Consider the following 16,178-nt stretch of genomic DNA (forward strand, 5'->3'; position numbering starts at 1 on the left):
CCCACAAACATGCGTAGATGCATAACTGTAAACATCTGTGCACATCTTTATGCACGAACACATTGGTGATTATTTTGACAAAAAAATTTTCATTTGTTCACAAAATGTCATGCACAGCTACAGATCTTACAGATTAAAAAAATCTATTAACCATCTGACTTTAATCTTGCAATCCTGGTTTACTAATGGGAGACCTGTTGACAAACACAAAAATGAGGCTTTGAGACGTCACAATTCAATTAAACACTGTACTCACTCATTGAATTCCATCATGTGACTTTATTCAGCTACTAAAAATCATCTGCATGTGTTGACATTTTCCAATAATCTATATATGTCAAGGAATCTCTTTCTCTCTTTCCACTTCAAATTATCCATTTTTTGATGTACACATTTTATAATTAATCAAAATTAAAAAATATACGTAATGATCTGTAAAACAAAAACAAGCGTTTAAAAAAATTAAAGTGTACTTGCCAATCGAGTGATTAAATTAATACTTATTCAGTGACCCCATAAAGATGCAGAATGATGGTTTTCTGATGAATAAACAATAATGGGGAAATAAATTTAGTAAATCCAAGTGACTTTCAACTCAAAGCCTTTGATGGTCCATCATTTTATCACCAAAATCGCATACATACACGGAGAGAGAGAGAGAGAGAAGTGTAACCTGTGCCATCCGTCTATAAAAATGACATTTCATCCATTAGCGTTGGACAGGTTTTGAGTGAGAAAAAAAAATGCATATCATGACATCTTAGCACAAGAGTGTGTGATTACAAGCCCCATGTAATTCCAAAAGTACTAATGTTAACAGATCAATAAGGTGCCAATTAAACAAACAAGTTGTGCATGGTAAGTGATGCTCTGAAAAAGGCCAACAGTGGGAAACACCACTACAAAACAAATTAAACTCATGAGTCGGTCTGCTTACATTAATCAATATTTACATAAGCAAAATGTTCCTTTTATCTGACATAAACACTTAAAACAGTCAATGCATCTACATCATTACATACAAACCTCATGTTTGTGTAACAGTGCATGGGGTTGCCATCATACATACATTTACAACATCTTTACATACACCATTTACATCAGTACCTGAACTTGGAGCTATTTCACAGCCCTTTGCACGTGGTACTAAACAACCATACAGCTACACTGGGAGTGACGACAGTGTTTTTTTGGTGAGTGTTTATAAAGCAAAGAGACTACAGTCCTGTAAAACAATTTGCCTAATGACAAAAGAACTAAAGTAATACCTGGCTCCTGGAGAAGTTTAAAGGGTTACACTTCATCCAACATATAAAACCTTTACCTTTAGCAGTATCCAGATGTACAGATTTCTACTGTCCCTCAATACAATGGGGATGAATGGGATTTTGTTCATAGTGCTCACAGGAGTCTACAGCCATGCTAGCAGCTCTGTGAGTCTCTACTTAGGCACTCCAGTGCACTGACCTAAATGCTAATGTCAGCATGCTAACATGTTCAGAATGACAATGCTAACATGCTGATGCTTAGCAGGTATAATGTTTACCATGTTCATCATCATCATCTTGAGAGTGTTCTAACATTTGCTAAATTAGCAACACAACATACAGCTGAGGCTGATGGGAATGTTCGTTTGCAGGCATTTAGTATTTGGACAAATTGAAATTTTGACAAACAACTCAAAACCTCTGCAAATAAGATCAAAACTCTCTGCATGGCTAAATACCACTAGAGGCAAGTGACACAATCTATATACTGTATATTTTTTAGAGTATATAATTTTTTTTTTGCCATTTGGATGAACTGCCCCTTTAAGCTTTATTTCAGTTTGGTGGAACATTTTCAGTTTTTGACCATGTACACCTCCACAGAAGTTCATCAGCAGTCAGCTTGTAATATAAGCAGCCCTAGGCTCGGCACTCATTGCCAGCATTCAAGATTCTTCCCAGCTGTAACAACAATAATAGTAAACAGGCAAAATCACCTCTTAAGCCTGATTTATACTTCTGCTTCGAGTGTAGTAGATTCGATACAGGATCATAAATCAAGCTTCAGAGGTGATTTACAAGGGTACATAGTTAACAGCAGTTATTACCCATGTCTGTCCATTGGTGTGTTCAGTTTTCACTATGGTGACTGTTTGTGAACGTGCACACTGCAGGTACCCAAAGCTGGTTGTTTGACTTCATGAACTCCTAGTGAGGTACACGCAGAAAAATTGGATTTATTCAACTCAAAAGAAATATCAGCAACCAGTGGTCACATACGGTGAAAAGAAAATACCTATTGCATAGTACAAGAATATTAGGCAGGTTTCAATTTGTCAACATAATGCCGTCTTTGAATACCTTGGAAAAACGCCATCTGACAGTGTTGTAACTGCAGTAATTAGACAGTTACAGTTGATTTATGTATGTTTATATGATTTCAGCAGTGCAGTCAGTCGGAACCTTGGTTATGTTTTGAGAAAACACCACACGCCCTGGGCTGCCTTATACAGAAATCTGGTCATTTTATTATATGTTAAGTAAAAATCCATCTGAATTTACAGAATTACAAAACTAAAACTAAGCTACTGTGTTTATAGGTCATTTTCTTAGATTTCTGGGATAGGCGTAAATAGCATACGCCAAATACACAGATAGACTAAATTTTTCACCCAATGGACTGGTAAAATCTATAGTTTGAGTAACTAAGGCTGAATTTACACTTTTCAATTTCAGTGTAGCATAAAGTGCCATTTAAAGGTTGCACGACACTCTTGTGGCACAGTTGATTTAAAGAAACAAAAAAAAAGGCAATCACTTCCAGTACTGGCAGGAGATTGGTTTGGATTGTGCTTATGTATGAAGAGGAAGAAAAAAAAAAGACAAAGAAATTAGGAGTTGATATAGTTGATTGCATCTCGTCTCCCATTTACTGTATAAGCGCACTGTAAACTGTTTCAAGTGTGATTCCTGTGATGAACTGAGCCCCTTCTCAATCTGGTCCTCATGTATCCTGCAGTCTCGTCACACTGCTGCCAGCATCATGTCTCCTCCTCATCCTCCACTCTTTGGCAGTAGTGGTTTCTTGGACTTATTGACTACAATGCAGCTGTGCAATACCATTTGTTTCTGTCCTTCTGTCACTGGCTCTATTTGACTTAACTGATGCTGAGCTGCGCAAATCCAATGAGTTTAACATCATCAGGAATTTCAGACTCCTCCACGCCAGATGCCTGGAAGAGAGAGAACAACATTACAAACACACACACACACACACACACACACATACATATATAAATACATATATTTTTTTTCCTTCATACATTGTTCTCACTGTGTACTTACCAATTTAAAAGTCACATTTTTGTTACTGTGAGGATCGTCAACAATCTTTTGCAAATTGGCTGCAACTACACAGAAGACACAAACGAGAGGACCATGTCAGATGACCAACTAATGTAAAGACATCATGATCAGTGGTGAAAACAGGTAAACAACTGGGGCGAGTTCAATCTTTAAACATTTAGCTCCTGTTGGCTACATTTCAGATTTAACAACATGTTTTCTAGGAACAGTGTGCAACGTTGCACAACGGGCTTCGAGGTATGTTTGCTCCCATTTGGTGGCCGTGTCGGAGATGTTACCTAATCAGCTGTGACAACGATGTATAGACAGCCGTAATAAAAAGGTAGTAAAGTGCAGTGCACTTGCATACACAACAGGGAGTTCAAGGCACTGGTGTTGGTGTGAACCACATTCACTTTATGATGTGTGAAACACAACAATAGGATTTTATACTGTACCAGCATGTTTGCATGCTTCAGCACATTTACTACGATTCAAACATTTAAAAACATTTTAGATGCTTTAAATACACTTTAAAAGAAAACTAAATCTAGAAGACATGTACACTGAGGTGGTAAAGTTCATGTTTACTGATAACATCCTTACAGGGCTTATATCCATTACTTACCAATGACCAAGTCTCTCCCATCAACCAGACCTGCTGAGACCAACTCCTGAGAAACTCCATCAGCAGAATCTGAGGACAGACGTGCAGAGAAAACACCAAAGATTTAGACTTGAGATTGTTAGCTGCATGATGAAAGAGAAAAAAGCTAGGGTAGGAATCCTACCTCTGCCAGACATGAACTCAAATCGGATGTCATTGAGTTCCTTCTTGAGATTCCTCAGTCTCAGGACGAGGCTGATGGGAACACTGGCATTGGCTGCAGCTGGATCCTGCAACAGCACAACAGCATAATAATCACTGTACAGCACTTCTGGTTAGAATGAACAGGGAGATAAAAATGCTTGACTAACCCATTCATAGTGCCCATGACACACCTCCCGTCTCCGTGAGTATCATTATATGTCTATAATTAACGCCTGTGGTTGGAGGTTTCGGTTGATCTAATTGAGGGGTCGTCTAGAGATGTTCATTTATCACCCATTGTTTCACACTGAAGGGGATGTAAGGCCTTTTGGCTGAGTGGGTGTGAATTAGGGCTTCACAAATAAACCCTTAATTAACAAAGCACAGTGTGCAGAGGTTTCAGAAAGCTGAAATGTGCACTGTGACGTCAGTAGTGCACACAAGTAGATCACCAGTTTAGTTTGTAATGGTAAATGCACAAGGACGATGTGTGATTCACATCCTGACGCAGGTTTCAAGCTATTCCACTGATCACACCAAGACACACATCAATGTGCCAACAAAAGCAGTGAATCAATTACCAAAAAATGCTAATTTAAAAAGTTAACATTAAAGGTTCAGTGTGTAATATTTAGGATAATCTACTGACAGAAATGCAAAATAATATATATATATAACTATGCTTACAGTGTTGTATAAAGACCTTACATAATGAACCGTTATGTTTTAATTACCTTAGAATGAGTCATTTCTATCTACTGCGCCGCCATGTTTCTACAGTAGCCCAAATGGACAAACTGCTCTACAGAACACATTTTGTCACTACATTAAATACGTGCGAAGAAACAAGAAGAAGTAGTAGTCGTCGTCGTCATCTTGTTTGTTAGAAGTAAGTAGAGAAGGGAAATTTGAACAAATAGAGGACCACAAGTATTATTTAGCACAAGTACAGACAGAGAGTTTCAGCCACCGTAGCTTCTCCTACACGCTTGCATAGGGAGGGTTGAGTGGGGGCTGAGCAGTTGGTTGAAATTCACAACCCTCTCCACTAAATGCCACTAAAACTTACTCTGTGAAACTTTAAGAGACTCTGATTAAGTATCTGTAAAGAAAATACTGAAATAAGCAGTTGAAGTGATACTGGTATAACTTAAGCAAAAGTACTGGAGCGTTATCTAAAAAGCTCCCCACTTACTTATTTTCATGTTCTTACCTGAGCAGTGGGTGCATGTGAAGGGCTTGCTGTTTGAGTGGGAGCTTGTGGTGGAGCCTGGCCCACATTTGCAGGGCTCTCATGGGCAGCGCCAGGTGGCTTGAGATGTCCCGTGGAGCTATCTGCTGGCGGGAAAAGCTAAGAGACACGAATGTGCAAATGAATCAGCAGATGTTTTCAGTTTTACATATATGGAAAGAAAGAGAACACACATAGGACAGCCATGTAGATTTAATTTTCAAGGCATAAATCAAGATGTTCAGGTCATGCCCACTACAAATGGACTCACCTCCATATTCTGGGACCCCTCCTTCACTCTGGGTGACTGCAGAATGGACATGACAGATTGTCAGGATTAAAAGCATTTATTCTCCTTTTATCCCCCAATGAATAGACAGATGGAGTATTGTACGATTGAAATTATTTGACCCAAGGTGACTTTAAACAGAGGGATGAACTGAAATCACAGTCAAGATAAAAAAACAGTAGAATCCCACACCAAGACATGAATTGAGAATAAGTAAAGAACAGGTGATCTGAGCAGGTGTCTGGTCTAGTTACCAGCTAGTTTGTATCTTGTATCTTATACAATTACATCTTTTGCTGCCCAGCTAAATCAGTGTCAGGTACAAGTCTTTTTCATACTGTGGCCGCACTTCACTAAACATACAGAATTGCTGTAAATACTATGCAATAATTGGTCCTGTTATGTTTCCACTAAAACAATCTCTATTCCAACAGCAGCAACATGGAGCTTATAGTACAAAACCGTCAAACAACTACTAGTCCAGACAAAACAATTCGAGATAAATAATCTAAACTTGAACCACACGGACACTGAGGCAACAGGCTCTAAACAAAAGCAAACTCCTAAGTAAGATAAACAGTCCAACAGCACCATCTGCTGGCCATAAGGATGCCAAGCCAAGTGAGAAATGCAGTAAACCGAAGCGGCTGAAGAAACAGGCATGCAGAGTCTCACCCGCAGAGCTGCCACGGCAGCTTTGCCCTCCTCGCTCTCCTCGTCCAGCTCATCGTCACTCCACTCCCAACCGCCATCCTCCGTCTTGTGGAGACGTCCACTCGAGCCGGGGACACGACGCACCTACACAATGCAAAACATTATTATTTTTTTTTTTTTAAGATGCAACACTTAATACTGACTTGACTCATAAGTGATCCCATCTTTCTGGTTAATACTTTTCATGGGCGTTTCCCACATTAGGCAAAAAGTTAGGAACTGGGACACACCTTAGGCAAGACGGCACACCAATGCAGAGCAACACAAGATTATAGACAGACATTAAATCTTCCAACTACTGCGCATTCATAGAGTATTAGTAATGACAATCAAACCTTTTTGGACCGCTCTGTTATTGTCGGGCCTTTATGTAGGAGCCTCTCCTGCAAATACTCATTGTTCTGTAACAGAAAGACAAATATTTCTTACAGTATCTATAGAGATTCTCTTCAAAACACAAACAATATTTCAGTTTATTTTTATGATAGTGACGTAAGGCTCACTTTGGCTTTTGTGAAGAATTTATGCTTCAGCAACTCGGCTGCAGTTGGCCTAAAAAGGAAAAAGACAAAAAGACAAAAAGGCTATTCATTATTTTCATTACAAAACTGGGTAATCTAACAGAAAGCAAAATGAGCACTACTCTCATCTGGCATTAGGCAAAAAAAACAAACAAAGGTTTGTTGACTAACGCACCTTTTTTCTGGGTCTTTCTGTAAGCACAGGGAGAGCATCTTCCTGAAGGACTTGCCATATTTCTTCACCATTTCCTTGTCTGTGATGCCCGTCTCCAGACAGGGAGGGTCGTTCTGCAAAGTCAGCATCAGCACCTAGAGACGTGCACAGATTAGCTTCAGTAAACTGATATCAAAACACCTGCTAATTCAAAACTGAGGCACCCTTTAATTATGAACACCAATCTGTGCTGACTCACTGGACAGAAACAAATGTCCTCCCTCCAAAGGTTTCTTTAGAATTTAAAACACCAGCATTTCCATAATATGCTACAGTAAGTTAAACAGGCTACAGAACTCCTTAAAATGTTCTTGTTTTTTAAGAGCTGTTTAAAGTCGTCTTTTTAATGGGGAAACAAAACAAAAAACTTAATTAAAACTTAATCAAGCGGACAGCTGTAGCTAGCAAAACTGAACGTCTCATGTCCCTAGACAAACGATACCTTAAGAGATGCAGCGAATACCAGTAGGTGCACACACAGTTACCTTCATGGGTGGGTATTTGTGATATGGTGCAGCTCCAGTGGCCAGTTCAATAGCTGTTATCCCGAAACTCCAGATGTCTGCTTTGAAGTCATAGCCGCGGACCTGTGGATTGTAACAGGATCAAGTGAACAAAGAGCTCAAGTCTTCCTTTTATCGCTGAGTTCTGAGGAATTACAGAGAGAAAACGGGGAGAGAAAGAAGCCCTGTACAAAATAAGCCTCCCACCTGCTCCATGACCTCAGGGGCCATCCAGCATGGCGTCCCCACAAATGTCTTCCGAACCTTGTTCCTTGTCATGTCTCCTCCTGCTGCTAGAAAGGCACTCACGCCAAAGTCTGGGCAGTGTGTGATTAGGGATGTATGACAGAGAGAAAGAAAATAGAGAAGAATTATTGAAATTACTTAAATTCATACCTAAATATTGTTTGTATTATATATGTCAGAATTGAACAGACAAATCTAGACAGAAACTGTCTACTGAGGAATGTAAATACTGTAATTATGCAGAAACACGCTAAAAAGAAAAATGAGTGTACCAGCAATTTGCACTGAGCCATCTTCCCCAAGAAGAATATTTCCAGCTTTTAGATCCCTGTGCAAGAAGAGAGGGAGGATTAAAACATGATAAATAGGGATTGCAATGTGACAAGATTTCAGTTAGTTTCAATATCCAAACTGTCTAGAAGGGATAACGTTACTACCAGTGGAGCAATAACCTAATGCACATTAGTGTATAGATCAGGTAGACGTTTTTTTTTTAAATTATGAATTCTCATTAAATGACGACGTTAGTCTCGTAATATTACAAGTTTTTGTCAGAACACATATGTGGAATAGATTTTGAATGTGCAGAAAACCTGCTGAAACACAGGAGCTGTTAAAGTCCAGGAATTTATAACTGAATTAAAATGAATTCATTTATCATTGAGGTGAAATTTAAAGTGGTTATTTCCCCAAAACAAAAAGGCACAATCATGCCTGCATGTGTGCTGACTCAGCAGGGATGATATTAAATGAGAAAGGTTGATCAGAAAACATATTTGAAAGCTATAAAGAACGCCTGAGAGCTGCACCGCATTATATTCTGTTATAGTTTTACATTTTGGAATTTTGTGTTTCCCTTTACATAAATAAAAACATTTCCACCATAAATGGATGCAGAAAAAATCTCCAGAATGCAGAAAATAAAGTGTTAAATGCTCAATTTCTTTCATATAATTCAGCATTGAAGATTTCTTAAAAATAGTGTTAAAATGTCCTCTTGATTTTGTGAACCCAACACCGTGTCTCGTCTGATGAGCTAAGTGTCTCGTCACACCCCTATGATAAACAATGTCACAAGTCAATACCTGCACAAACACGAGTGGTTAGGCTGTGCACACTGACTCTGCAAATGAGCAGAGCACTCTTGCACACAAACACGTTAAAGCTTCACCTTGATCTGCCTCATTTTAATCCACCTTCCTGTTTGCTTACTTTGAGTGCAAACTATGCACAAAGAACAGGAGTGGATTAAGGTGTAAGTGTGTTAGCCATAGCATCTGAGCTCAGTCAGCAGCTGCTCTCTCTTGCTGAAAATACTGTCCAATCGCTCTCTAACTATAACATTAGAAACAAATCAAATGAGGATTCTATTGGATTTATCCAATATAATACATCATCATAGTGAAGCCGTAAAAATAAACCATCTTTCAAAATACGTCACAACACTCGGACTAAAGAAAACAATAACCCTTGTCTTGCAACAAGGCAGAGAGGACACAGAGGCCTTTCTTTTTGGTGCTGGTTCACAGTGTTCCTGGGAGGAACTTTTATGTAAAACAAACCTCCTCAATTATGCATTTTCACTGTATTAAATATTAAAGGAGCGAGCAGGGTCTAGTTTAAACCACACGCTCATATGCAGAACTGAAGGGCTCAATGCAAGAGGAAGCTCAGACAGCCGAGTGTATGATGGGAATCAAACTGCACTAACACAGTGTACAGTGGTGACAAGGCATTGGCCCGCAGGCCTGCTGACACATTATTGGAGCTCACCGATGAATCTGCCCATTTTTGTGAAGGTACTCCAGCCCCTCCAAGACTTCTTTCAGGATGGTGGCGATGCTGCCCTCATCCAGCACTCCGGTCTTGTGCTCGCCACGAGAGATGATATGCTTGATGATGTCCAACACTGAGCCTGAGAGAAAGGCAGAGGCTTGTCACAAGACGTGCCGACAGTCTCACTCAGAGCTCCCCATCAGCAGCAACCGACCTCTGGAAGAACGCACCTGACTTTACCTAATATTTACTGAGGTTAAGCTTTTATGTTGTTGTCTGTTGTTTGTCTATGAACGGACTGCTAGCTGTTGGTGAATTTTCAAAGTGAAAGTTACTACTTAAAAAGGATCCAGTCCTCACAAGTCACAAAAGTTGATGCTTAGAAAAGTCTCTAACATTCAAAAAAACAAAAAAAACGTTTTCACGACTGTAACTTGAACAAACGAAACGTTCCCAACATTTAAATGTCTTCCCTTAAGCTATACTGACAAAATGTTATAAGTAACTGTTTACCCAGAAACACACAAAGAATGTTGAAAGTAATAATGCTTAAGATTTTCCTTATATCAAACCCTGTTTTTGATATCATCTATGGTAGGGCTGGGCGACCAAAACCTTTTGGCGGAGCCTGCCATTCCCACGCTGGACTCAAATTGTCTATCAACGTACGAACGATTCATAGGACCGTTGACCACAGGTGTCATTAAATCTTCAGAATTATCACTTCAAAACAAAATATTTTCTAGCCATATTATTTGATATAACATTTTTTTTCAAGTTGGCATGACAAAGAATGTCATGTCAAGGCGAAGATAAGAGTCAAGTCAGAGGCAAAGTTTCTTTAAACATTACAGCACTTACCACCACTGAGCAGCTTCATCACCAGCCACAGTTCATCCTTCACCACAAAGGAGGTATAATAAGACACAATGTTCGGGTGGTGGCACTGGCTCATGGCCTGGATCTCTTTCTGCACAGAGAAGAAAATATGGGATGTAAGGTCACACGAAGTAGTGGAGTACAAAGCATAGCACTAACTAAATCTTAATATTACACTTTCAGTGACAAACTAAACTTTCCTCACAGTCAGCCTGTTCTGTTAAAATGACTCAATCCTAAAAAGGAGTACACAGAGCCTGACTGACTCCAAGCTGGGTTACATCACCACTGAGCCACGAAGCCAAGACGTTTTTAACCTAGATGACAGATATAGGGGAATTCAGGACCTTGAACTATTATACAATTACTGGGTGGGTGGAAGTCCTGGAACATAAGGGTAATATAATGGAATATTCTCATCAGATGGCAAACATTGCACTGTTGATATTTGACAGCCCTTGATAAGCAATAATTGCACAAGGATGAGGAGAACTGACTGATGCAGCGTAATCTCTCAGATGTTCTACCTTAAGTTTCATTTTCATGTAAATGATTGCCATTGCACAGCTGAAAAAAAGCACATAAAAAAAGTCATATTTGTAACTGTGCAGTAGGGTTGGCCGATAAAGCAAGTTGATGTGACAACCAATAGAGATTTTGCTTCTCCAATTCTACAAAAGTAGTCATCTCTTTAATCCTTGTGGTTATAAAAGAACTGTGTAGGAAACAAGACCCGCTTTTAAGGCATAGGCTTACAGTATTTTTTGCATCGATGTCAGATTAGATCAGATTAATTACTAGCACAAAGCCAATTAATCAATCACCTGCTGAGGTGAATCAGACAGCTCCTGACACATCTTATTTTGTTTTCAATGTATTGCTAGTTAACAGTTTCAACAAGCACCTTACTTATTTAATAAGCAGATTTGTCTATTTGTTTGCCCCCTAAGCTTAATCAGTCTAATATTACATTTCATAAAAATTTAATAATTTCATCTGATGCTAGCGGAGTTTATTTCAGGCAAGGTGGGATGTCTCTACTATAAAATGCTGCAGGAATCCCTGGATTACTGTACCACAATTTGCACTGCTATTGCAATATTAAAAGTTTGCTTTGTCATCTGATCACAAGGGTGAATAACAAAATACTAACACATAAAACACTGACTAAGCTTTTCTTTTCTGTAGTTCTATAGCTGGTGAAAATGCAAGACAGAAAAATCCTGCACATACAGTCAGCAGAAATGTCCAGCAAAGCTTTAACATTCTGTTGCACATACATTTATATCCTATTCACAGGTTTGCTTTGAAGCTAATAAAAACACTTTCTGTAAATGATAACGTGTTAAACATTACAAATGATCACATTGTAGTGTATCCAATGTTTAATGTAGAACCAATGTTTACTGTTGTTGCTGACAACTTGGTGGTATTGAGAAACTTAACAGTGATGAAGTGTGTGTAGGAGACTTTACACTCATGTCAGCTGTGTAAAATAAAGTGAAGAAGACATTATGATATGCCACAGGAATATATTACGTATTTCCATTTCATATGTCTTTACGTTGTGTCTTATTGATTTCACCCAGCTCTAGTACTCAGTGGTTGTTGTGGTACCAAGCTTCTGATCTGTCCCTGACTGATGTGATGCCACCAACCACACCACTCCCTGCAAACAGAAAGATAGACACGCACACACACACACACACACACACACACACACACACACACAGAGCATCTGGACTGCAGATACTGGCCCACACACTGCTGCAGTTTCTTACCAAGAGCTCGTCCATGCTAGTTTGACACTTTTCCAGGTTGATGCGTTTGATGGCCACCTTCTCCTTTCTGGGTTTGCAGTATGCTGCCTGGACAACTGCAGTGGCTCCGCTCCCTGAGTAGAACAACATTAAGAGTGAAACTGTAGGAGCAGCGAAGACAGCAGTCAGAATATGACAGCTCGACTAAGCATTTTGTGTGCAAGTGCTAAATTTAAGTAGGCTCTAGTTTCAAAGATTGGGTCATTTATAGTATTCACACATTACTGTAATACGTAGCATCAATCTTGGATTATAAAAAACGGCAGTTAAATACCACATCAGACCAACTCTTTGTTCAAAGTCATCAATCACGTTACCTGAGCTAACTTAGTGTATAGAATGAATGGCTCACTATAATCCGTGTCATACTTTCAGCAAAGGAGCACCACCCTCTCCAACTGACTAGTCCTCACGCACTGTAAGCTAACTTGAGTTAGCCCTTTAGCTTCAAGCTGACTTGCTAAGGAGCCATCACACTTTAGCTCGCCAACTAGCTACCTAGCAGAAAACTGATTTGGCCTTACCAGGGGGAACCTCTGCAGAGCTGTTAACCTTCCTGACATGTAGCTGCGGGTTGTAACTGGCCTTCTGTTAGCTAAAAGACATGCGATGCTAGTTGGCTAGTGCCAGTTGGCTTTAGACACAGGGGAGGCTCGGATGCTAACTTTAGCATGCTAAGCTACTCACCTATCACCTCATTGAGTTCGTAGTCATCCCTGTCGATTGACCAGGGTTGAGAGGACTGGTCGTCTGCCATGGTGTCGTTGTGTGGGCGGTGTAAACAACACGTCTAAATGGTAACAGGGAGAAAGATGTTTATTGTTACTCCATTCGTCTAATGCAGGCTGTTCCGCTGACAACTCCTGCCGCTCCTGCCGTCAACACAACTTTGCGCGCGGCTGACGCATCGTATTACGTACGAACTCTGAAGGAGGCACAAAGATGTCGCCATCTTGAGTGCGGCAAAGTCTGCTATATGTCTAAAAACAACAAACAAACTCGGAAACAGAAAACATCTGCAGGTGAACCCCCTTGTTGAGATAGTTACTGGCCAACAGCATTCAGGTTAATTGAAATGTTTCAGTCTTTTAGGTAATAGATACGCTTTTCGTACACATGTAGTGTGCAAAGTAGACCCAATAGAGGGCGCAAATGCCTCAACTAAATGCGTTCTTCTTTTTCGTGGTTCCTGGCAGTTGACATCCAAAATGTTGTATTACTGCCACTTACCGGATGAAATACTTTCCCAAGTGCAATAAATTTACAGTGCCCACCCAAAGTACTCCCATTCAGTGCATTGTCCGTTCAATGACTCAGACCCAATGGACTGAGATGGTGTCAGTGTTGTGACTATTTCTTCTCCTGATATGTCTGAAATGTACAAGAATCCCCTTGCTGCATCCAACACGATCTTGCTCCCTTCCTTTTGCACTGCTGCTCGTTCATCCTTTCTTTCTAGTCTCGTGGTAGCTTCAGCGTATGACAGACCCTCTTCTGCTCTGACTTTACTCACTTTTATTTGTTTTATTTTTTCAGACATTGTGCTGATGGTAGTTTCCCACAGAGTGAATGCACTTTGCTTGTTCCTGCTCCTCTTCACACTCCTCTCTTTCACAGTTTCTTTTGACTCCTCTATATACTGCAGCCACATGTTCATCCTCCTGACAACAGAAGCACCTTAATGGAGCTCTTTCATAAGGTCTCACCTTGTAACATATGTAATCTAAATGTACCCTCTCTGGCAAATCTCCCTCAAAAGTTAAACACACAGAATTACTTTGCTCCCTTTCTCCTTGACAGAATTTTGCCTCACAAACACCTTCAATATCCCCAAATTCCTCATCTTCCGCTGACTGCGGTACGCCACTTACAACTCCTTTCTTTTTGATTTCTGACCTGAGTGGGAAGCATTTCAAACTGCTATAATCTTTATACATTTTAATCCTCAAAGCTTGATCTCTCAGCCGCTTTGACACACAGTCACTGATAACATCCCACTTTTTATTTTGATTGACCAAACATCTCCAAATTTTTCTCCAACTAACTTTCCAATTTAAGGGCAACTTAAATTGCCCTTAAGTTGCCCTTGATTTTAACTTTCCTTGGATACTATGACCTGGATGACTGAGAACCTTCAAAGACACAATGCTGGGTCGATTACTCTAAACCAGTTCCTTAATTTTAATAAATTCATTATATGTTTTGTTTGTAAAATCTTGAAAAGTAGTAAATAAAACTGTCATTTACAGGTTAGTAAAAGTACACTATTTTGTTCTAAAATGTGGTGGAGTAGAAAAAGAAGGTAGCACAAAATGGAAATGTACAAGAAAAGCAAACTTTAAAATTGTACTTTGGTAGAGTACTTTAGTAGATGTGCTTAGATACTTCCCACAAATGAACTGCAGACAGATCTAATCAGACTTAATCTTTCAGTCTCCAGGTTGAAATGTGGGATTTGCCAAGAAGGTTCATGAAAAGCAGATGGACTGTGCTAAAAACTCAACAGACTGCAGTTCTCATAACTCAAATTTTTGTCATTTCTGTGGCAGATACCTACTCTTCGGGCTGTATCCTTTGGTAACCCAGGAATTGAATGTCAGTGAAACAGTGTCCTGAGGCATGAGGATGTTTTGGTATGTGAGGAAGCAGTGTGGCCTGCTCTTACATGTTCAACAGGGACCAAGCAAAGACACAGACTTATCAGAGGTCACTTATTCTGTTTACAGAGCTGTTTTCAATTGAGCAGAAGTTTATGTGACACATTAAATTTCTGTCCGCTTTATCCAAATTCATTTAAGTAGAGTCACAGTTCGCTGGTTAGTTGTTCCATGGTCTGCATACAAACCAGCCTTTGCTGCAAATCCCTTTTTCTGGACTCAGTGATTTTTACAAAAGCACATTGACTAGTTTGGCAGTGCAGCAGGGGGTGGCTAATGCTGAATGTTTTTATTTGGTTTTTTTTTACATTAGGAGTTCTGTTAATAGAAAATGGGGACATTTTAATAAAATTGTAACTTAACATGTCTCTGAGAATGTAAAAATCGTCACCACTTTGTCTGATTCAATTGATCTATGGTGTACAACAATCCAAACCAGCTCTGGGCGAGGAAATAATTGTACTCTGCCTTCATCTCTACCTAAATGAGCAGAAGATTTGAGCCAATTATGGAGCTAAAAGAAAGGGACAAGAAATGGTTAAATAATCTGACCAGAGAAAGTGTAATACTCACTCCTGCCTCATCAGGTACTTCAAGTTGCCCTTGAGCAAGGGACTCAAGCCCAAATGGCACACATGGATCAGAGAAGCTCCCAAATGAAGGTATTTAAGTGTACAAAATGTGAAACCAAGATAAAATGCATGTTTTCTTGCACGTTTTTTTTCTCTCAAGGTAAAAAAACCCACATGTGCAGTGTTAAAATAACCTTCTGTTCTCAAACAGAACCATGGTAAAAACTTGACAAAGACAAAGATGCACTCTGTTTTCCTACGTGTTTTCCTGAACCTCGTTTGTACATTTTGGAAGTGGTCGGCCCTTGTCCGGAAGCTCTCCCTCTGATGCTGCACTAAAGCTCACTCATCCTGATGCTGACAGTGCCCTGAGGGTAAGCCAGGACTGAAAGGGAAGTGCTGAGAGCCACAAGAGCCCCAGACGCACCAGTGATTGCAGTGCTGTTATCCAGGCAAGGCTGAGATGCACATGAAAGGAAAGCCAAAATAAAAAGTCCCATTCAGTGTCAACTAATATGCTCAAACTTACTGTGAACTATGTAGATGGACAGAGAGCCTAATCTGTTAATCAGCCCTCTTGATCATATTCTTCTTACCTTGTGTTCAAATAAGG

The 16,178-nt window shown here is 39.8% G+C and overlaps 1 protein-coding gene across 1 annotated transcript; it reads right to left on the bottom strand.

The window, feature by feature from the left end:
- Nucleotides 1-259: 259 nt before the first annotated feature.
- On the bottom strand, nt 260-13,231 carry LOC119902480 (serine/threonine-protein kinase OSR1-like). The gene is made up of 17 exons (XM_038718696.1): nt 13,024-13,231; nt 12,298-12,410; nt 10,499-10,607; nt 9,635-9,776; nt 8,134-8,189; nt 7,823-7,932; nt 7,598-7,699; nt 7,074-7,207; nt 6,881-6,929; nt 6,713-6,778; nt 6,339-6,461; nt 5,646-5,681; nt 5,357-5,494; nt 4,124-4,229; nt 3,961-4,029; nt 3,333-3,397; nt 260-3,220 (listed from the first exon to the last, which is right to left on the bottom strand). The coding sequence occupies exons 1-17, from the start codon at nt 13,091-13,093 to the stop codon at nt 3,146-3,148; spliced, it is 1,563 nt and encodes a 520-aa protein (XP_038574624.1). The 5' UTR covers nt 13,094-13,231; the 3' UTR covers nt 260-3,145.
- Between the last annotated feature and the right edge of the window lie 2,947 nt (nt 13,232-16,178).

This window comes from Micropterus salmoides, unplaced genomic scaffold (assembly GCF_014851395.1).
Source record: "Micropterus salmoides isolate LMB-PRFRI ecotype aquatic unplaced genomic scaffold, ASM1485139v1 Ms_hic_scaffold_14, whole genome shotgun sequence".
Classification (NCBI taxonomy): Eukaryota; Metazoa; Chordata; class Actinopteri; order Centrarchiformes; family Centrarchidae; genus Micropterus; species Micropterus salmoides.